The sequence below is a fragment of the Chaetura pelagica genome, unplaced genomic scaffold (genome assembly GCF_000747805.2).
Source record: "Chaetura pelagica isolate M959 unplaced genomic scaffold, ChaPel_1.0 scaffold137, whole genome shotgun sequence".
NCBI lineage: Eukaryota > Metazoa > Chordata > Aves > Apodiformes > Apodidae > Chaetura > Chaetura pelagica.
The window spans coordinates 900513-922941 of NW_009953947.1; the positions used below are offsets into that span (position 1 = coordinate 900513).

General features: G+C 38.0%; 1 protein-coding gene across 1 annotated transcript in view; it reads left to right on the forward strand.

Moving 5' to 3' along the window:
- GNAT3 (guanine nucleotide binding protein, alpha transducing 3) overlaps positions 1-22111 on the forward strand; it is a 24731-nt gene extending 2620 nt beyond the window's left edge. Inside the window, exons 2-8 of the mRNA XM_010001788.1 lie at positions 4377-4419; positions 9303-9444; positions 12432-12589; positions 16702-16830; positions 20204-20333; positions 20538-20691; positions 21921-22111. Of these exons, the coding sequence (XP_010000090.1) occupies positions 4377-4419; positions 9303-9444; positions 12432-12589; positions 16702-16830; positions 20204-20333; positions 20538-20691; positions 21921-22111 (947 nt within the window). The remainder of the gene's footprint in view (positions 1-4376; positions 4420-9302; positions 9445-12431; positions 12590-16701; positions 16831-20203; positions 20334-20537; positions 20692-21920) is intronic.
- The last annotated feature ends 318 nt before the right edge of the window (positions 22112-22429 follow it).

A 22429-nucleotide genomic window follows, 5' to 3' on the forward strand; every position in this document is an offset into this window, starting at 1 on the left:
GTGTAAAAAACAATTAAAACTACTCTGACCATTAGCTGAGAGTTTTATTGAATATCTAGTCTGATCTCTCTGCATTCTCAAGTAGGATTATTTACAAAAAAAAAAAAAAAAAGTCCATAAAACAACAAGACCACATTTGTTTATGTTAAGTTCCATGATCTGGGCAAACAAATCACCTGTGCTGAGCTGATAATTTACAGTTTATATGATGTGCACATAAAAACTGCACTCATAAACTGGGGAAAAAATATGCCACTTTCTGACATTCCTCACATGTTGTCCAGGAACCAGGAGAGTTACATCCCTGTGTTAGGTGTTTCTATGTTGTCAAGACCATCCCATCCCCCAACCTTGTCTGCAAATCCAGTCTCTATGTATTTATACTTCAAAAAAACCCAGTATATTTTATGAGTCTGGAACAACTCCAAGGTGAAAGTTTTATTTCCTTTGTATCAGGGCCATATCTTGCCTACTACAACAGATGCAGTTTGTACACTTTGTAGGAGGCCAGCTTGCAATTTCTTTGTGTGCAAAGTACAGCTCACATTTGAAACATTACTCCGTGGCCTCATGGTCTATACAGTTTTCAGTGGCAGGGCAAAACTCACCTCTAGCTGAGTTGGTCACTTCCACTTTATTGAGAAATACTCACTTTTAGGGCACAACTCACATTTAATTTAAACATCTGCTTCAGGGTGACAAAAAAATTGAAGCTGTTTGTTTTATTTTTAGAATAAAATATTTTTCTCAATGGACTACAAGAAGTCTCTGATAGGTAGTCTGAATCTAGTGGAGAAATTTAAAACCCATTACATGAATCAGTTACTACAGTACTGAAGTCAGGCTTAAGTTCTTTTTATTAACACCCTCACTGGGAGCACAAAGCCAGATAATCCTGTTGATTTAAATACACTGGCTTTCCTTTCTGGGTGTGGGGCAGGATTTAAGAATCTTATTCCTTCAGGAAGGTTAAATCTTAGATATTTTCTCAAGTTTCTTTCTCTCACGAAGAAGATTTTTTGATTTTGGCAAGAGGACCAGGAAGGTGTAACTTCCAGTCTAGTTCACAGTTTCCAGAACTGTGAATGGCACAGACAAGGCTCAGGCAGAGGTGTGAAAGCCTTTCTCAGTTTAATTTGCATTTTTTTTCCTTCTTTTTGCTGTTCTACCACTGTATCAGTGGCTTTTGTGTCAGGTTTCAAACAAAGTACTCAGGCAGTAGGTTTTATTTTATTTTATGACCTATACTCCTGGAAACTTCCCTAAACCAAACTTTTACTTCCACATAAATAATAACTGTAAAGATATCTGAGATCTTGATCTGAGATGCCAAAGTAGCTTAACATATAAAAAGAACCTTCTTCAATGACTCATCAGATGCTAATCTTGAAAGGCACTTACACTCTTCCCAGTTTTCACACCTATTCCAACAAATGCTGCATAGGGAAACAGTAATATTAAGTTATATCTGAGGTCCTGAGTTCTGTTCTCCTTTGAATCTGAGACATTCCCACTGGCTTTAAAGGCACCTCTAGTTTTTTTCTCTATTTCTGCTCTGTCTGTATGTCTTAGTGGCCTGCAGGGAAGAGGGTCAGCAGTCCCAGAGCAGAGGGATGATTCACGGTGGGTTGCTGGGACATGGCTCCTTTTAGCTCAGTGCCTCCAGCCAAGCCACACGACACTTCTCCAGCCTCCTCTGCAGCCCCAGTGTGCCCAGAAACATAATGGGCTTGGGATGTGGAGGATGTAGTTTGAAGTATCCAAAGCAAGAAGGGAGGCAGGATACAGTCTTCCAGACTGCTTCAGGTACAGCATCTCACTGAAGGTAGATGCATCATGCCCCGGGACATGGTGAATGTCATCTCTGGGAAGAACTGTAGGAGCAAACAATTATCAACCTTACTGGCAATAAACCTTTATTTTCTGTGCACTTCTCCATCTCAAAGAAACTCAGCATCAAAATAGAGACAGAGACTTGAGAGGTAAATCTGGAAAATCTAGAAGATCTTAAATATGTAAAATACAAGTTTGCTATGGCAAATTAATACTGGTCCATCTCAGGCTGAGCTAGAAATCTTCACAGTGACAGAAAGTTTTTCAAAAGCCAATTAAACTTTTAGGATAGGATTAAGTTTGGCTTAAGTTCTCATCTTTTATTCAGGAGATATGGGCTCAATTATAACTGCCCTTTTCACTACCTCCTAGAGAAAAGCTGCCTTCAGCTCCCCATGCAGTCACGTAAGGACTATGATGATGCACTTTTGCTGCTGTTTCTGCAAGCAGAAGACTACTATGGTGGGTGGAAACATAGCCCTATCTCTGCTCTCCTGCCCTGGGGCCTTGGTTGGAGAACCAGGCTGCACAGGAATGGGAAAGAAGAAAGGAAGCAGGTGCAAAGTAAATTGTTTCTGACACATTTCCTGAGGTGCAAATGCTGCTATGACTAACATGATACTCTGAATGAAGCCAAAGTCTGAGAGTCATCTGTTGTTTCTATAAAGGCATTACTGGATCATAAATTAAAGATGATCAGAGGTAGAAGAATTCTCCCAAAAGATATAAATTATGCCTCCCACTCTATTTTAACTTTGTCTTTTAGGGAGGAAAGAGGAAGAGAGGTTCATTTCTATCTTATGCTGCCTGGCATCTTTCCATGAGGTGAATGCACAAATGCTCAGCATAGCCTGCTCTCTTCCTTATAAAAAGCATAGCAAACACCACCTTGCTGACAGGACTTTACCAAGCTCTTCAGAAGGCCAACAAAGGGATAATAGATGATTTACAGCAAATTTACATTTTTTCCAAACTCTGGCAGATGGCAGCATCAGCCCATTTTGCATAGGCTCATTTTTCTCTTGTACTTTCTGCCATTCACATAATTTGCTTTAGAAAATGCTTTGCCTATGGCTTGTTGTCTGTTGTGATTCATTTGAGTAAATTAATCCCTGCCATTTAAATATTATTAGCTTCACAAAATCTGTTCAGAAATTCTGTAATATTTTTTTCCATTCACCGAGAAGCCCTCAGTTAAAATAGCTATGCCCTAGATTTTCTATTTTATCAGAAGTATCTGACACTGTCTAGTGAGGTAAACAATAATTTGCAAAAAGAAAGGCAGTGATTATTTGCCCCATGAATTAATAGTCAAAATTAAATTTCAGGTGCTTTCAAAATCCAGCTCATTTGGTAGTCCTTGACATGCCTCACAACTATCACTGGCAGAAGCTAAGATAGTCACTGGCACAGATTTCCAGTGGAGAAGGTTTGCATTGTGATTATTCACTTTGCATAAGGCAAAAAGGGGAAATCAGTTGTACATAATGTGATCAAATCTATACCCTAGTTCTGCAACTCTCTATGGAAGCAAATGCCCGTACCTCCCTGCCAAATGTGGGGATTTCCTGCAAAATCTATTCCCAAGCTGGATCACGTGCACTGCTCAGCAGGTTTCCCACTTCCAGGCACACTACTTCATAGCAGAAGACCACAGGGCAGAGGAACTGACAAAACACCAGTGTCAAGACATTTGCTCGTGTGCTGACTCTGCATAATGAGCAAGACCATGTACAAGTCTCCACACTCTGTTTTTCAAGTTGCTCAGAGAGGCTGGCTGAAGAGCATGGAACTGGCTAGTTTGGCCATGACCACAGAATCATAGAATGTGGGGGGTTTGAAGAGACCTTTCAAGGTTATCTAGTGCAGCCCCCCCTGCAGTGTGCAGGGACCTTTTCAACTAGATAAAGTTGCTCAGAGCCTCATCAAGCCTAATCTTGATTGTTCCTAGGGGTGGGTCCTCCACCCCCTCTCTGGGTAACTTGGTCCAGTGCTTCACCACCCTCATAGTAAAGAATTTTTTCCCAAAATCCAATGTAAATCTACTCTGTTCTAGTTTAAGACCATTGCCCCTCGTCCAATCGATCTGTGCCCTGCTAAACAGTCCCTCCACAGCTTTCCTGTAGCCCCTTCAAGTACTGGAGGGCCACTATAAGGTAATGATGCACATTATATGAGCAACTACAAATCATGTAATGAATGAGTGCCTCTCAGAAGTCTTTCTGCCCATTTGCCAGGGATAAAATCAAACTATGACCCATATTTTATTTCCTTGAAAATTAGAGATTCTGTATTTTTCTCTTCATTGACTGAATGTTCCTTTCTTTTCAAATGTCCTTGTTCTCATCAGAATTACTTCTTTTACCAAGATTTCATTCTTTCTAAGTCTGAACGGACACTAGGGTGAGTCATAGTACAATGTGAATCTGAAACATCTGTATGTCTCTTCATTGATACAATATTCTGTCTTCCAGAGAGCTATTTTTAATATTTACTACTTATTCATGTATCAATCATGTCTTCTCAACATTTCCCTTCTGCAGGTGCTGGAGAGTCAGGAAAGAGCACCATTGTAAAGCAAATGAAGTAAGTATATGAATATTCCTATCAGTTGTTGAATTTGGAATTTGTAGAATAAGCTATCTAGCTAATGTCTTATTACAATATTTATGCTTATTTGAATCATTAAAATCAAGGTCTCATTCAACCGCATAAAGAAAAAAAACAAAGTGACTAAGACACACAGCTGAATTGGTAATAGATTTGTCTGATCAAATAATGCACAGTCCAACTCCTTACTGAAGACCAGGGAAGCACTGTGGTGAGAACAGGAATGCATAAAACAACCAGCAATGGCAGATTCACCTAGTCTAGGACCCCACTCTTGCAGTGACTAATGAAGGATGTTTTCAGAAGACCATCAAACCAGACAAACACACAGTAATACTTCCACTGGACACCCCAATGGTATCTGATGATCTGTGACTCAGGAAGCATCCTGAACCAGTGACAGCATCACTTGTTAAACGGCCTTCAGTTCATTCATGCCTACGTTTATCCTGAATCTTTCTTGAACCAATGAAAACTAATAATGTCCACAATGTTCTAGAGCAAGTAGTTTCACAAGTTAATCACATATGATGTGAATCATCTCCCATTGTTCAATTTTAGTTTTGTCCTTATTATTTTAATATATTTCACTGCATTGCAAGATAAAATATTGAATTATTTACATTGTATAATAGTGCAAAGTCTTTTTTCCTTTCCCTGCCCCCCCCTCCACAAAAACTGGGAGCTGTAGATAATTCTTGGTCTCCACAGTCTTATGCCAGCTCCTGGCAGTGATCAGAAAGATTGTGTCAGGTCTCCCACAGTCCAGGAGAGAACATATTTAGCCACCAAACTACACACTGAACATCTGCTGACCACCATCTAAAAAGGGTAGGGACAGTCATGAGAACTGCTTTAGTATCACTCAAAAATGTTTTCATAAAATAATTAATCTGGGAAAGAACAGGCTGTACAAGCTCAAATGCAGAAATACTTCATTATTTCCCCTGGCTTCAGAGGAAAGTCAGATTTGTGTGTGTGTCCCCATTTACCATCACAATATATTCACATACAGTAAATCAGGCTCTAAATAAATTAATCCATGTTATTCTCTTAAGGGCAGCCAAAATATTAATAATGTATTGGTTAAAACAGATAATCCACCTGAGTTCCAGAGATAATATTTACACAGGCAGCAGAAATCCTCCTTTACCGTGTAACCTGCTAAAACACTGCTGGTGCATCCAGCTTTATTTTCATAGATAGTGCCCAAGTCTGCTTCCTAGATCTGTCCAAATACAGAAAAAAAAACCCTATGCATTGTAACAGTTTAGACACTACTCAATTTGTAAGCACCAATGTCTTCCACTGTAACAATCAGACTGTTTTACAAAATCAGTAACATTATTTCAAATTTTATTTATTCTGACTATTTCGTATCTTCAATAATGCACTTTAAAGAGTGAAGTAAAAAAATGTTCTGTTGTATCATAGGAGCAATTTTCTACCATTTAAGCAGCTCATTTTATAATAAGACAGATTCAGAACCATCCATCAAATACTTTGCTAACATTTTTATTCCAGTTAAATGCTGGATGGTTTTAATTCTGTTTTGAGTTCCAGTCAGGAGACCCTTCCCTATTCAGTGAACCATTGAAATGTATTATGATAGAAGCTTCCCTGAGCAGGAGCAGATTAAAAATGTTTCTCTGAATTGAGTGGTTTAAGAAGGCTGACAACCCTTAACAGCATTAAGGAGGGGGCAGAAAACTGCAAAGCTGAGAGTTATCTTTAAAGCCTTGTGCATTTATGAGCTGTCAACCTGATCATAAATATGAATTATTTTACAAGAAAACCGTTCATGAAAAATATAATTTTTCATATAAAATGTCATTTTTCTGTCACAACCAAGCACTTTCAAAAAGGCAAATTTTTCAGTTATTTTTTTTTCAGTGAAGCATAACATTTTCTAGAGAAGACTGATAGCTGATTACAAAAGAGTAATTTTGCTGAAAATAAAATTTCCCACCAAAATCAGGGTAATTTTACTACTTTTAATATAATTTTCTAATTCATAAACCTTATTCTTTCCAGACTGAAGATCCTTCCACTAAGCTCTGCTTTATGTTTTCTGATGCTCTAAATGCAGGTGTGCTGCAAGGCCCTAAAAAGGGTAGGATGGTTATGAGGGATAACTAAAAAGGGAAAAAACAATAAGCTTCTCTGGAACTCTGTGCTTCTGCCCAGATCATTTCCAAAGTCTGATCTAACATTTTTAAGACCAAGTTGAGTACTTCTGTGCTATGCTCTAAAGTATCAGTACAAACCTACTATAAACAATTCAATGAATGAAAAGCAAGAAACAAAATATTCAGTAACTCATCATGCCTTTTGATATTGAATCAGCTCTACCTTCCTGGTGAAAAGCCCTCCTTGAATGAAAAAACATACAAACAGGAGACCAAGTTTTTTTCTCCAATAGAAACAGACTTTAGATATGGTCTAACAACTCATGTCTTCAGCAACCTGTATCAATTTTTTGAAAGGTCTTCCTTTTTTATTTTTTTTCAAGGAGAAACAGAGGAAAAAAAATTCAATTTGCTTAAAATTCTCCTTCTGGCCTTACAAGATGTCACTGTTTTGCAGTCCTTCCTTAAGAATGATGGATCTTTAATAAAAGCAGCAAAATTCACTACTTGCTTCTGCCAGAAGACATAAATATTTTTAAAAAAAAACCAAACAAAACCAAACCATAACAAAAACAAAAAAACAGACCCCAAAACCCCCAAACAGCCAACAACAAAAAAACAGTAACAAAACAAGCAAACAAACAAACAGCACATAAAAGGCCTCAAGCAAAACTAAGTTTTCTTTTTGTAACTACAGAATCTAGTTTTATTTCAGAATCCTGTATTCTCTTCCTTACTATATTCTTCAAAGGAGAAGCGTGAACATATAAAATAGCCATTTGTGGGCTGTGTTAGGGCCTTTCATTTTCTCTCATCCCAGTTTTCTGCAGCTACAGGCAAAATTCCCATCTTCCCCAGAAATCCTGTTATGGCCACTGCTGTGAGATAGACAAAGTAGTTAAACTAGGTTAATGTATTTCATGAGGTTCGATTTTCTATGTATTTCAGTCTAGTATTCATAAATAAAGCTGCTGTTTTCCCAGGTGGTAAGGGTAAGAGTGAGGATTCTATGCATAAGTACAAGTACAAGCATCAACACTGATGGCAGCTGAAATTTTTCTTGTTCAAGGTGATCTGACCCATTAAAGTAGGCCACCTACACCAGTGGGGACCTCTGGACTTCATGGTGCTTCACAGACAGGACATCATCTAATGTGCCACTTTGCCCATGCAGCAATCCAGATGATACATTGCACTGTCATGGAACTGTATTAGACTCCTCCAACTGAATAAACCTTCACTCTGAACCATTCTTATTATTTCATTCAAATCACTGTGTTGACACAGGAATACTTGGATATTTCTGAGGATGGCAAAAAAGGTTCACTGGTATACCAGACAGCATAACACCTCTCTCCTTTATCTGTCTCCCAAGTTCAATAGGATTCAACAGGATCTTGAAAAATTCATCTGAGTTCATGCTGAAATCAGCATTTGAAACAACAAAGCTTCAAAACAGAGTTTATACATTTGTCTGGTCTAGAAGTAATTGGCTAAACCTTTAGAGAACCTTTTTTTCCTACAGATACAAGAATGCAACTTTGGAATTTGCTGACATCCTTAAGTTAGAAAGATGTTAAGATACATTCATTTGTGATTTGGAACTTTCTGCATGTGTGTGAGAGTGAATTATTTTCCAAAAGGGCTAACTTCTCCCCTTGAAGGGAAAGTTTCCCCAGGACACATACCTGTACTTATTCTGGGCTAATCTGTCAGATCATTTCATATCACCCCTTTCTGCTTCTATAGCTCTGTCCAAATTGTATCTCTGGCAAAAGACAGGGGAAAAAAAATCCCCAAACCTACAAATGCCACACTCCAGAAATTATTTTAGTAACTTGGCCTTCATCTCTGAACAACTGAAGTGAGGCAGAATGGAGCCTTGGTTCTAGCAGCAGCCAAAGCAGTTTGCTGTCTGTTTGTTGAGAGCATGCTGCACCAAAAAGGGGAAAAATTTCATTCTTTTTCACAACTCATTGCAAAAGATGCCTCCGAGTCATTATACAATTTGCATACTGATCTTGGAAAATTTTAACCACATGCCATTCTCCAAACAAGAAGGATTACAGAATTATAATCCCTCTCTCAGAACTAGATTAATTGAATTTGACTGCTAAGGTTCTCTGTCCTCTGGAATACAGGGTAAATCCTTTGGAGTAGTACTTATGTCCCCAAATCCTATAGATAATAACAGTAACACCTTTCAATAACTAGAAATTGTAATTGATGTTGAATGACATATTGAAGTTTGGTTTATTTGTTTTCTTGAGGAAGTCCCTCACAGTGTTGAAATATTTTTGCAATATTTTTTCTACTCCAGTTAAGATTCAGGTTAAAAATTAGAATGAATAAACAAGCAATATGAGAGCCCAGAACTAACTATTTGGGATTTGAGTCCACCTATGCATCTCGCCTTGTATGCAGAGGAATGGGCCTGGGTCTTGTTCTGGATTCAAACTTTATATATCAACCCACAAGGCAAAAACTGCATACGTACCCAGTCACACTGAGGGGTCAAAACCCCACCTCATAAAATTAACCCTATATAGCTACAGAAACTGCTATTAGCCTCTCCAGCAGAATAGGCAGATTGACCATAATTTATTTTCCAAGGAACAGATGGATTCTGTTATTCCTCATGATGACAACAAAAGCATCTGCTCTTACTTTTCTTGAATTTCTTTCTTTTAATGCATCCCATTAACCTTGTCTTTTCTACTTGTGCACCAGGATAATCCATAAAGATGGTTACACATACCAGGAACGCATGGAGTTCAGACCTGTCATTTACAGTAACACAGTGCAATCTATCCTGTCCATCGTGAGAGCAATGACTAAGTTAGGAATCAGTTATGAAAATCCAGCTAGAGTCGTGAGTATGACACCCTTTCTCTTGAAATAGGCTTTAGAATACATATTATAATATAATAGTAGAGACTAGTAGAGCAAGGAGAGTTCAATATTTGCTTTATGACAGTGGAAACTAAGTGTTGCTTGATTTATATGTGTCCTTACTTATTGATATTTTCTCAAGATGGATGCCTGATGTCTAACCTTTGCATAAACTGCCACAGAGTTTGTTCTGAAAGAAATGTTCAACTTGCAAAGACATAAGAAAGAAAAAGAAAAAAGTGGAAAAAAAAGAAAGAAAAAAAGAACCTTTTCTTAGCTGCTTAGTCACTTATTTATCGCTATTGGGAAATGGAATAAATATTTCCCTTTTATGAACAGAGCTTGGGGCTCAGCCATGTAAGGAAGGGTCACCTAGATACCTTGGGAATATTCCAGTTTGGCATTGCTCCTGGAGCAGAGACCTCCCCGCTGCAGAGATTCAGGATGGGCACATTGGCATTGCAGAGCAGGGAAGTTTGACCTTCCTGACACAGTTAACAATCCTATGCACAAGCACACAGAGGAAGAGCTACAGTAAGAAGATCTGCTATTTTCTGGCAATCATGATGAATTTTCATGGACTGAAGTAAAGGAGAAACACATCCCTTTGTTCTCAGTGCAATGATTTAGTCTATTGCCTGTAATTCAGACCTTGCTGAGAATTTCTCAAAAGTCTCTGAGAATATCAGCTGGTTCCAGCATTGGCAAATTCTGCCTATTTCCTAGAGGTTTTTCCCTGAGGGAGTTACATCTGCTTATCTGAAAGAGCTTTTCTGGTTCCAGAAGTCTACATTTAATTACAGGGACATGTGGTACTTTGACCTTAAAAATGATAAACAAATGCATGAGAGGCTACTAAAGCTCATACAGTCATTTCACAAAAGAGAAACTAGTTTTCTTCCTGTATTCTTTTAAGGGTCCATGAATGCAGGTCATTGAAACACACATAACAGTGCCTAAAAGCAGCACACAACAAATAAGCCAGTGTGAAAGTGCTGCAACCTGGCCCTCACTCCTCAATTGTGATAGACATACGTACTACAGAAAGACCTATCTACCAGCCTACATGGCCTAAGACAGCCATGATTCTATGGAATCATAGAATTGGTTTGGGTGGAAAAGACCTTTAAGATCATCAAGTCCAACTGCTACCCTAGCACTGCCAAGTCCACCCTATAAGCTTTGATTTCATCCGGACTTTGTTCTTGCTATGTTCTCGTCCAGATTTAGCTGCTTAAAGTACTTCAGCCCCAAAACTGTACTTATCTTGAGCCCAGAAGCAATTGGGTCAAGGACTGACTGTAAATAGCTCTAAGTGGTCCTGAATGTGCCTCACCACAGAATTTCAAACATCTGTTCAGGTGAGAGAGATTATTTTTCTTTCTAAAGCACCATTGCAATCTATTTTTAATACAAAATTCATCTGAAGTCTGTCTAAATGACAGAGAGAAACAAAACATTATATAAACCAGGATTATGATAAACTCAATCTGGCTCTATCTTCCTTTCTACGTAAGCATCAAAATCCACAGTTCCCACTTTTTGCATAACAATCAACAAGCATTTACCATATACTGGAGGCTCTGAGCTCAGGCTTCTTGTAGGCTATTCAATCATCAAATCCAACCTTGAAGGAAGATAGCTATAACCATTAAATGATATGTGGTATCTCGAAGGAGAGAACATTCCAACTGTTATCTTGAGGCTGAATGAGTACTTGCTCTGGAGAGGCAACTGGAGGCCACACAGGAGAAAGCATGACTCAGTTCTGCTGATCCTGGCACCCAGTGAGAGGATGTGACTGTAAAATGGAGTTGGTTTTGTTTAATGTTGAAGGGCAACTGTATTTCTGTCCTCCTTCTTTCAAATGAAGGCAATTATCTAATAGTTGTTTCCCCCTTTTTTTTTTTTTTTTTACTTTTTCTCCATGCTAACTCAATTTCTCCAATATTTCAGAAAATCTGCAGTGTTTTACTTTTGATCAGTCTCTGACTTTTACAAATTCTACATAAACTGCAATTTCTTTTGAAACATAAAAATACAGTAGATTCCTAAAATAAGTTTATTATGAATTATTGTCCAGATGTTTTCTATTTTTGGATAAAACACACTCCATGCCAAAACAGTGTCTGTCAGAATCCATTTCTACTTTTGTAATTACTGACTGCAAGTCACCTCAGTTGTCTACTTATACAGCTAGGAATTAGACTCTATAATTATCCACTGCTGTAACAGTGTATCAAATGACCCTATTTTAATCATGGTCTTTATTTACAGTACATTCCTAAGCTGTTAATCACTGAAAAGAAACATTTTAAAGTAATAGATTGCTTGAACTCTTTTTGGATTGACTGCAAAAGGAATAAATTGCAGAACAAGGCATTTTAAATATTTGGGATTCTATTCAGCCACAGATTCCTTCTTCCTCAAATAGAATAAAATAAAATAAAATAAAACAAATTTTTAAAATAAATAGAAAACGCATGCACTAGGTTGTATTCACTTTGCCACCTTTCTCCCAGAGGCCTGAAGGCAGAATTTTTTTCTTCCAAGTATGTTAAAAAATCTATTTAGCTATACATTTCTGTTTAATATTCTATGTTTAAGTAGCCTTTGCAATTTAGTTTTTGGTAATCCACTATTCTGTTTTACAATAAAAGTCCTCCGTCCGAGTTGGACTATTTGTGAACACCTGTAGTAAGATGAAACTGAGCCCCTGTATGAACAAAACAAAACTATAAAAAGAGGAAAATTCCGTGCATCATGATTTAAGTCTAGCCTTGGCACTGACTAAAGGGGAGTGAGCTTGTGAAAGGATGTATACATGCACAGGTGAGCACAGCTATCTGGAAAAATCTTTGAAAATGAGAAATTTTGTCCCTGCAACTCATTGTAAACCAAGCACATCTTCAAGGAGGCGCAGGGGCAGAGCGCGCTTGCATAATATTTACTAACGTTTCTCTTTAGGAAGATGAAAGGAAACTGTGTGCCATGGCAACAACCCTGGAGGATGGTGACATGTCTTCTGAATTGGCTGAAATCATCAAACAACTGTGGAGAGACGGCGGGATCCAGGCCTGCTTTGCAAGGGCAGCAGAGTACCAGCTCAGTGACTCGGCAGCCTAGTAGGTGACACCAGCTGCAGCTGCTGAACAGCTGGCTCTGACTGTGAACGACAGCGTAGGAAGGCTTGTGACAAGAACTCTTCCTCACATGCAAAATAGCATATGAAATGTATTGCTCATTAATCTGGAAAAGAAAAAGGGTTTTTTATTAATGTTTAGAACACAACTCTTTTAAAGGGCATGTAGTGGTAGGATGAGAGGTAATAGTTTTAAACTGAGAGAAGGTAGATTTAGGCTAGATATTAGTAAGAAATTCTTTAGTTTGAGGGTGGTGAGAATGGCACAGGTTGCCCAGACAGGTTGTGAATGCCCCATCCCTGGAAGTTCAAGGCCAAGCTGGATGGGGCTTTGGGCAGCCTGGTCTAGTGGGGGGTGTCCCTGCTTGTGGTAGGGGGGTTGGAACTATGTCATTTTTACAGTCCATTCCAACCCAAACCATTCCATGGTCTTATGAATATATTAGCAGTGTTTAACTGAAGACAACAAGTGAAAATAAGGAAATGAGGAAAAACTTCTTTGTTGATTTTTTTTAAAAAGTGTTTTGTTTTTTTTTTAAAAAAAAGTGTTCTCTCTCTAGTTAATTCTAAGAGTAACAAAATGAGGGGAAAGATTAATTGAAACATCTTAGGTTTTACCTAGAGCTGCATTTTGAATGTACCCATTTCAGGCTGCGAAACACAAGTCTGGAGAAAACGATAACAATTACCCTCTAAACTAATCTGGCTGCATGAATAGGTGTCACCTGGGCTGTTACCATTTCATCATCCAGCTTGTCTTGGCCAGGGGTGCTGCAGCCATTCTCCAACCTGACAGCCCCAGTTTCCTTTCTGCAGCCTGGAAGGTGGCAGGCAGATAAGCAGGGGAGGAGGGCTGCTCGGCTCTGACTCCACAAAGGGCCAGGATTCTGCTGGTTTATATCTCCTAGTTTAGATGCAGCCAGTAAGCTTAGACTTTCCAGGAGTCCCTGGTTTGGTTGCTCCTCTTGCAGGCTACAGTGCTCCTACTCTGCTGTTTTCTCCCTAAGCTCATACAAGACTGCGAAGGGATCTGTAACCTGAGTCAGAGTTTTTCTAGAGTGCATAAGTCTGACTGTAGACCTGGGGTAGCGGATTGTTCCCGCTGAGGTCCACCTTCCTAGATCTGCAGTTGAGGTTTCTCTGCTCCTACAGCTCCTCCTACAGGTTAAGAGCACCAGCAGAGTGAACCCTCACAAGGTGTTTGGTGTTCCTTCTGGTCAGCAGGGAAATGCATGATCAGAGTTTGTTTGGGTCAGGCAAACTGAAGGCAGTAATAGTTCACTAACTGTAGATAGTAGAAGGGATCCACCATGAGAATATTGAAAATTATTTATCTCTTTATATCTATAAAACAAGAATGAATACCTTTCTACAAGGAATGTAAACAAAGAAAATATTGCCTATGTTGATTTGTGCCTGATTTGGCAGCATTTTTTGGCAGTCTTGTATTTCTATAGGAATAATACAGAGCAATCTTTTGTTTTGTAGCACTAAAACCCCATGACAAGTCAGTTATCATAACTAAAAGTAAAAATGCTTCTTGAAATAAAAAAAACCAAAACACCAAAACCTAATGTTGAAAAAAAATATATTCCCTTTTTACTAGCTAACATTCTAGTGTGTGCACTTTGCCTGGGAGACTGGTTTTTGCTGCCTAAAAGAATGATAGAACAGTCTAAAGAAATTCCCTCTCAGTGTTATGTGCTGTGTAATGTTTTAAACTGCAATAGGTTCCAGTATTTAAGGGAGCTAGCACAGACTGTAAAGGAGCCAGTGATCATTATTTATTGCTAGAGTTACATTAAAACCAACAGTGACATGCTTTTTATCTGCTTGAACACTTCCCAGAATCCTGCTAATCTTCTGCCTTCATCTTTTGGAACCTGATACTTCCGAAAATCCAGCTTTTGGCTCTGAACCATTAAAATCAACTTAATTTTTTCCCTTGCTGCTGGGTTTCTAGTGATCAGTTCAAAACTAGCTACAGTCAATCAACCATCTAATGCTACATGTCAATTTATTTTAAAACTGAAACCCTGTTCCTCAGCTCCTGTGAATCAGTTCCTACACAGAGTATTTATTTATACTGTGTAAGCTTTCACTTTCTGAGGTTATCTTCTCCAAGTCTTTTCATTATTAATTCATGCTAATGAAGTTTAATCATTGCCTTTCCTCTGTGTGTTTTACTTGGAAGAAAAAAAAAAAAAAAGTTGATCTTCTGAATAATAGAAAATACCCTAGATGTCAAAATTGGCTAAAATTATTCCTTAGACTCACCTGGAATTAATCCTGTATTAAGATGAAGTGATGGGTAAGGAAGAAGTAAAATCAAGATTATAAATTGTGACCTTAAATGTCCTTGTATAGCCATTCATGTTGCTTCTTGTTTGCTCAGTTATCTGCCTCTCAGGGTAGGATCCAATTCAAGCAAAGGAGAGATCAGGCTTTTTAGACTAACCTACGGGTTTGCATTCCCTCTTTTGCCAGTGGAGAGAGCCAGCCCGTAGAGTGTCCTCTTGGAGTTTCCTACAGCTCTAGGAAGAATATGAAGATGCCTTTTTTTCTCCATTAACTAGATAATTAACTTGGTTTAATATTTTATGCAATTACAATTGGCTGTGTTGAATTGAAATTAGGTATTTGTGACTAAGAACTATGAGATCTTCATCATTTATTTTACATAGATGTGTTTATTTTATTGCTTACTTGCTTTATAAATTGCAAAATGTCTTTTGTTTCTGCCTTCCACAAAGGTGAGCTGAGTTTGCCTCAAGCTCTACTCAGAGAACCAGAGCTATATTTCACTTCATTCTTTTTAAACAGATTTGTTTCCTGGATTCAAATAATGGGCAAACATTGAATTTCTGAGCAGATTCTAATTCTTCAACTGAAAAAAAAGAAAACCCTATTCCCAATTACTACTTAAAATCATCCAAATCACCCTTTGGAATATTCTAGGGGTTTTTTTTTAACTTACAGATGCATTAAATATTGCAGACAAGGATGATGAGTTGTGAGATGTGTTTCTGTAGCTGTCTAGTTAAACTGAATAGCAGGAGTTCATGTTGTGCAGACTTTGTGTCAGAAATGGGAAAAGAAGGCATGAAGCCAAATAAATCCTAGAGAGACTGTGTTTTGTTAGTCAGAGAAAGAGGAGTCCACAAACTGAAAGCTTCCAACTGGGACACTGAAAGCTTGAAAAGGCTTTAACTATTGTATGTGGCTTCTTGCTTTTGGTTTTTATTTTAATATTAGTAGTTAAAAGGTAGGAAGCTACCCAGACATCACCTCTTCTTTTCCTTCTGTCAATTCATAACCTCTTTACAAAGATTCCTAGACTGGACAGCAGGATTCATAGCCTCCATACAGCCATTTTGAGAAGCTGCATGCCCCTGGAAGAGACAGGAGAAGGGCTGGTGGTAGGACAAGAGGCTTCAAAGATCTGGTTTGGTTTCTTGTTTCATGAAGATTTTATCTCTGTATGCCAGACATAAAAACCAATAATATACTCTTTTCCAGGGCTTCGTGAGAATACTAACCTAAGGTCCTCAGCTTCATCAAAGCTTCTGGTTTTCATTATGAAACACATTTTTTAAAATTATCATGCACATTTATCTTGTAAACTTGGTCTGCAGGAAAAACAGTTGATAAATATGAATTCCTTCAAGTTATTACACCTTCTTTCACTTAAGATACTGTTACAAGTCTGACAGGCTGCAATTAGTCCTAGTCCATCTCCTGAAAGATGCTTGCAGCTCTCCCGCTGTGGTGGCAATTCCCACTTGCTGAGAACAAAAGGACAAACCCCCTTTTCTGACAAGGTGTTTTTTTAGCATCACTGAGGAAAACAAGGATTTTCCTGGACTGAAATTCTAAGAGAGATGTTTAATATATGCAATTTAATTGCATATAAAAGGAAAAAAAAAAAAAAAAAGGCTCTGGATTCTGAATCTATGTTGTACAAAACCCAAAATCATTGTATTTAAATGAGTAATTTGCATGAAATATTTAAAGGTGTTTCAGTATGAAGTAATTGTGCAATGTTTATTTCACCTTTTGAATTCACCAATCACCATTTCTTTTTATTCTCCTTAGTTACCTCAATGATTTGGATAGGTTAGCAATGGCAGACTATGTGCCCAGTGAGCAAGATGTTTTGCACTCCCGAGTGAAAACAACTGGGATTATAGAGACTCAGTTTTCTTTCAAGGATTTGAACTTCAGGTACGAAAGCCATATTTGACAGTTGTCTGTGGGCTTATCTTTCTTAAGTATTTTCTTCCAAAGGTATTGACCTATTATAATATTGGTAATCCCACTGTGATGTCCCTGAATCCACTCTTGTTTAATATTTTGAATCAGCCAAAAAAAGCAAGATATTTTAGTTCCAGTAATCCAACTTTAAGCATATAATGGACCATTATTAAGACACATCAGAATATCAGCTTCTAAAAAACATTTTTACATCTGTAAGTGTCTAAAAAGCATTATTTGTATCCTGCCATTTGAATAATTGTTTGTGACATTTATTAAATTTGCCTACCTAAATATCCTTAACAGCATGCAAAACATTTGATGACTACTAATTTGCATGCACTCTCAACCCTTCACTCTCTTCTTTTGAGAACAGAAATAACTACTCTCAACACTGGAATGCATTGCAGTTGGCAAAAAAAATTAATCATTTCTGTCCCATGGGAAATTTCAGTACCAGCATGCATGACTTCAGGCTCATTTAAGATGAAAAGAAAAATGTTCAGAAAAAAATCTTGAAAATAATGTCTCTGAGAAATTTGACTGAAAATAATTTACACTTTCAGATACCCAGGATTTTATTATGCTTGGTGAACAAATTTAAAACATCTAATTCCACATGAGAATGCATTTGAATGAATTATGATTGTTTCAATGTTCTATAATGCTTTTCTCTATGGACTGAATTCCATTTAATTCTTAATTTAAAGGCTGGGGTTCATATTGAGAAATGCAGTCTAGACACAAAACTGTCTGTAGGGATAGACAGATGTATAACGCACCAAGATTATAATTCTTACCTTTTTCATTTGGCTTTATTTTTTTCTCCTCATTTGGCAATTAAACATCCCCCAAAACGTTCATGCTACCTCACAGATGCTTTGTCACAACAGAGATTACATATACAAAATAAGGTTCTGAAATAGATGCCCTACAAATAAATTGTCACATATTAATACACTGATTACTCACAAAAATTCAGCACTTACCAAAAAATCCTAGTGCGGTGTCATAGACATCATCTTCTTTTTCTCTGATTAACATATTTCCAGACAGCTTTGTACATTAGAAATCTGAACATCTTCACTTACAATCATAGTTTATGTAAGAAATAAAATCAAGATGAAGAAAGAAATCACCAAAGTGCAAACCCTCTTTGACATGAATGCAACCAGCCCTGATATTAGATTATCAGAAATGTCTAAGTAGAACAGAAATGCAACAAAACGGAGAATTAAGCTACCTGAGTGTTTGTAAACAAAAGGAAGGCTCCCAATCCCACCACAAACACAAAAAACCCACTATATTTAGCATCTCTGCTATGCATCACCATAGTGTAATCTGAATAAATTCATTGGTGGTTTTAGGCACCAGAGTAATAAATAATAATCACAAAACTGTCTGAGGTTCTTGAGCTGCTTTAGGGATGCAGAACAGCTATAGATCCATCTTAACCAGCCAGTTACTCCTACTTTGTTCTGGGTTGACATGAGAAGAGCTAATTGAGCTAAGGTTAGTACAACAAAAACTGTTTATAAGCATTGCCTCTGCTCTTGATCTTGTCCTATTTTAAGTGACTTCTCATGAATGCTCACCGCACCATATGCTAAAAGCTTTCAGGAAGTAAATAAAGATTCCTATGATTTTGTGAATTTTGAAAACTTAACAGCAGACTAAATTGTTAAGCCTTCCCCCCACCCACCATCCTGATATTAGAGTTACATACCATAAATTAAGAAGAACACATAATGGCAGGTGACTTCTGGACACTAATTCCAGCCAAATGTCAAGACACTTTCTTCATTCTGACATTCCTCTTCTGTTGGCATACTGAACTCAGTGAAGATATACTTGGAAGAATGCCATTGTTGTTACCAAAATCTTACTCCACAATAGGTTCCTGATTTCCTAATAATTCACATTTATAGACAACCAATGATCAGACAAAGAGATGAAAAGCACTAGAAAAAAAAATAAAAAAATCATTTTCTCTAATTATTCCTCAGTTGCAGAAATAGTTCATCTTGAGCATTGGGAAGGGTTTAATTTCTTCTAAGCAGGATGAAAAATGGTAAACAATAACCTTTGTTTCACCATTGCTGATGGTGAAGAAAAGAGAGGATCAATATACCGAAAAATGGTGTTTCGGTAACAAATTATTCTTGTTCTGTTTATTACTGACATGATTTTTTCATACTGAATCCCAATATTTTCATTGCTATAAAAATTGAGTTGTACTTCATGTTCAGATACTGAAGAAGAAACATTCAGGAGTAAGATCTAATGCATTTTATTGAAGGAAGGGATATGGGGATTAGGTTTTACAGTTCTAAGTTCAAGACCAGGCAGCACAGGGAAAAGTCATCATGCACCCAAGGAAAAAGTATGTTTTCCTTTCTAATGCACTTCAGAAATTATCAGGTCTGGCACCTTTTATATCAGAAAATTAGTGAATAGAAAGCCCTATCTCTTATCACTGAAGAACTGCAAATATAAGTGGGAATTCTGAAAGCCAGTACTAGGCAGAACAACTGTAGCTTTGAGGACAGCTCCACCTCAGTTGGGCACTAACTAGGTCCCAGCTAGGTATGCTCAGTTTGGTCCCCACATAAAGAGTCCATTAAAAGTTCGTACGACTCTACCCAAAGGCAATAATTTCTTGCAAAGACTGAAGGAAATTAATGCAGAGGAGGACAGCCCTACATTTCCCTCTCTACTAAAGAAGGGATTCCTGTTCCCCATGAATTGCTCCTTTAACAGCAACTAATGAGCTTGCTAGGGCACAGACCCCTTCACACACGAGCACATGCTGCAGGTTATGCAGCTAGCTAAGTGGCTGCACCAGGGCAATGGGTAGATGATGGCTAAACACACCTCTACACCAGCTAATTAAACATAACTAATGGGTCAGCCCATGACCCAGCTCCCTGCCATATGCCTTATTGATCAATGTGCTAGTGCACTTCAAGCAGAACTATGAAGTAACAAATGACTGTGGATTTGAGGGTCTTTTGTCAATTTTTCACGTATGAATTCTGTCCTGAATAAATTCTTGCTTGTAGCCTTTAGTCCTGCACTGAGCTCTGATGCAGAGCCCAACCTCCTGAGCAGTTTCACACAAAAGTACTGAATGTTTTTCCTATATGCAGGTATGTAAGTTTTTACATTTCATTTTATGCCTACTACAAAGCCATAAATAATACACAGCACTTCTTGACTTGTTGGAATAGAAACGGACCCATATTAGGAAAAGCTGGATATTTGATTGCACTCTACACACTAACAGTGTGACTATATCTTTATTAGTGCTTTACATTTTACACGTGTTTTTTTTTCTGCAAAGGATGTTTGATGTGGGTGGACAGCGATCAGAGAGAAAAAAGTGGATTCATTGCTTTGAAGGAGTTACTTGCATCATATTCTGTGCCGCTCTCAGTGCCTATGACATGGTTCTGGTGGAAGATAAAGAAGTGGTGAGTCAGAGGAGACAAACAACCCTTTTCCTGCTAAGTTTTAATGTACTCTCCGGTGGTGTATCAGAATATTCCTGTTCCCTGATAACCATTTGAAGGCTATTATGCTGGATTGGTTCTTGCCAGCAAAGAAAATTACAAAAAAATTGACATATGGGGATGAGATTTATCAGTCTCTCATGTTTACCTTTTGCACCTCAACAGAACAGAATGCATGAAAGCCTTCAGCTGTTCAACAGCATCTGCAACCACAAGTGCTTTGCAGCCACTTCCATTGTGCTGTTTCTAAACAAAAAAGACCTCTTTAGAGAGAAAATAACAAAAGTTCATCTGAATATCTGCTTTCCTGAATATAATGGTAAGTTTGGACTTTTCAGAACAAAATACATTCAGATGACTAGTGTAGGCTATTCATTAAAGACTGAGACTTCGACTCAGGTCACTTACATATAATAATTTAAATACTAATCTTATCTAAGCATCTAGCTTTTTTCTCAAAAGCATGCTATGGGACAGATACGGCCAGAATCCAATTCACCTCACATACTCATGTTGCTTATCCGAGAGTGAGGTCACCTCTCTCTGGAGATGCTTATTTCTCTCCACTGGTGATAGAGAAAGCTGAGTGAAGTAGAAGCATCAGATGGCTGAATTGTGCTGTAATGAACCCAGCCAATATTTCAGTACAAGTCAGTGGTTTATCACACACACACACACTACAACTGAATCAAAGGAAGTCTGCTTCTTTTTGCATGCCAAAATAATGTCTACTGGAATGAAGCTATGTCAGAAAGTGCTCAAAACCAAACAAAATCTTTTGGTATTTTAGTATTAACCTAATGCATTTGGGATAGGGAGTGTCCAGATGAAGCATTCTTAAAGCAGTATTATTATTAGAAGACATGTTCTGTCCACTTCCTGAAAATCAGCTCATTCACTGCATTCCTCAGGACACATCAACAGAGCAACCCAAAGCAGCTTCACTAGGATAATCCAACATTATGTACTAGACTCAGTGGAGCTGCAGCACTGGACACGCCTGAGTGTCCCACCTCAGGAGCCAGCGAGGGCTCCCAGCAGCAGCTCCTCCCCAGGAGTCTCATCCTGCTCCAGACACACAGCAAGTGTGCTGGAAGGCAGAAAAGCTGTGTGATGAAATTATAACTGAATATCTAAGCATCCAAATCTTTCTCTTTTTCCTTCTTAATTTATCTCTTCATTTTTGTACTTCCCTCCAGTTTTGTTTGCTTGTCTGCCTGTTTTATTTATCCTCCTTTTTTTCTTCTGTTTCTCTCACTTTCTGCTCCCTAAGATTATTAATTGTTTCACACTGACTTACTCAGGGAGCATTTAACTTCAGAAATAAGGACTTCTGGTTAGGCATAGAAATTTTAAGTTAGGTGAGCATTTTAAAACTTTAACGCCTTGTGCATTAAAGTATTTCCCTTTAGGACAGAGAAAAAAAGGAAAAAAAAAAAAAAAAAAAAAGAAAACCAGGAAAGAAAAAATAATTTTTGTATCTTAGCAGCTGAGAGGAAGTACCAGTTGAAGTGTGCCTTCTCTTTCCTTTACTGTTCTCTGCACTAGGTCTAAATACATTTGAAGATGCTGGAAATTACATCAAGAAACAATTCCTAGACTTGAACATAAGGAAAGACGATAAGGAGATATATTGTCACTTGACATGTGCCACGGACACCCAGAACGTCAAGTTTGTATTTGATGCAGTCACAGACATAATAATCAAAGAAAATCTGAAAGACTGTGGACTTTTCTAGCAATTCATCCCCCTGCTCATAGCCTGACTTCATCTCAATCCATTTCCTCTCTTCATCCTGTGTGCTGACTGAAATAACAAACACTAGGGAAGAAACAATACCAGTTAGGCTTTTGCTAGCTGTCAGTTGAAGCCTTGGGCATAGCCTGAGCATTGCAGCCCAATACTGGCTTTCTGTAAGTCATGTGAAGATGGAAAAAAAATGCTCCTGCACCACAGCAATACCACCTGCTGATAAATCCTGCTGCAGACAGAGAAAACACATTTTGCACTGCCTGGATTTCTATTGCTGCCTGACCTGTAATGCTTCACTTGATTA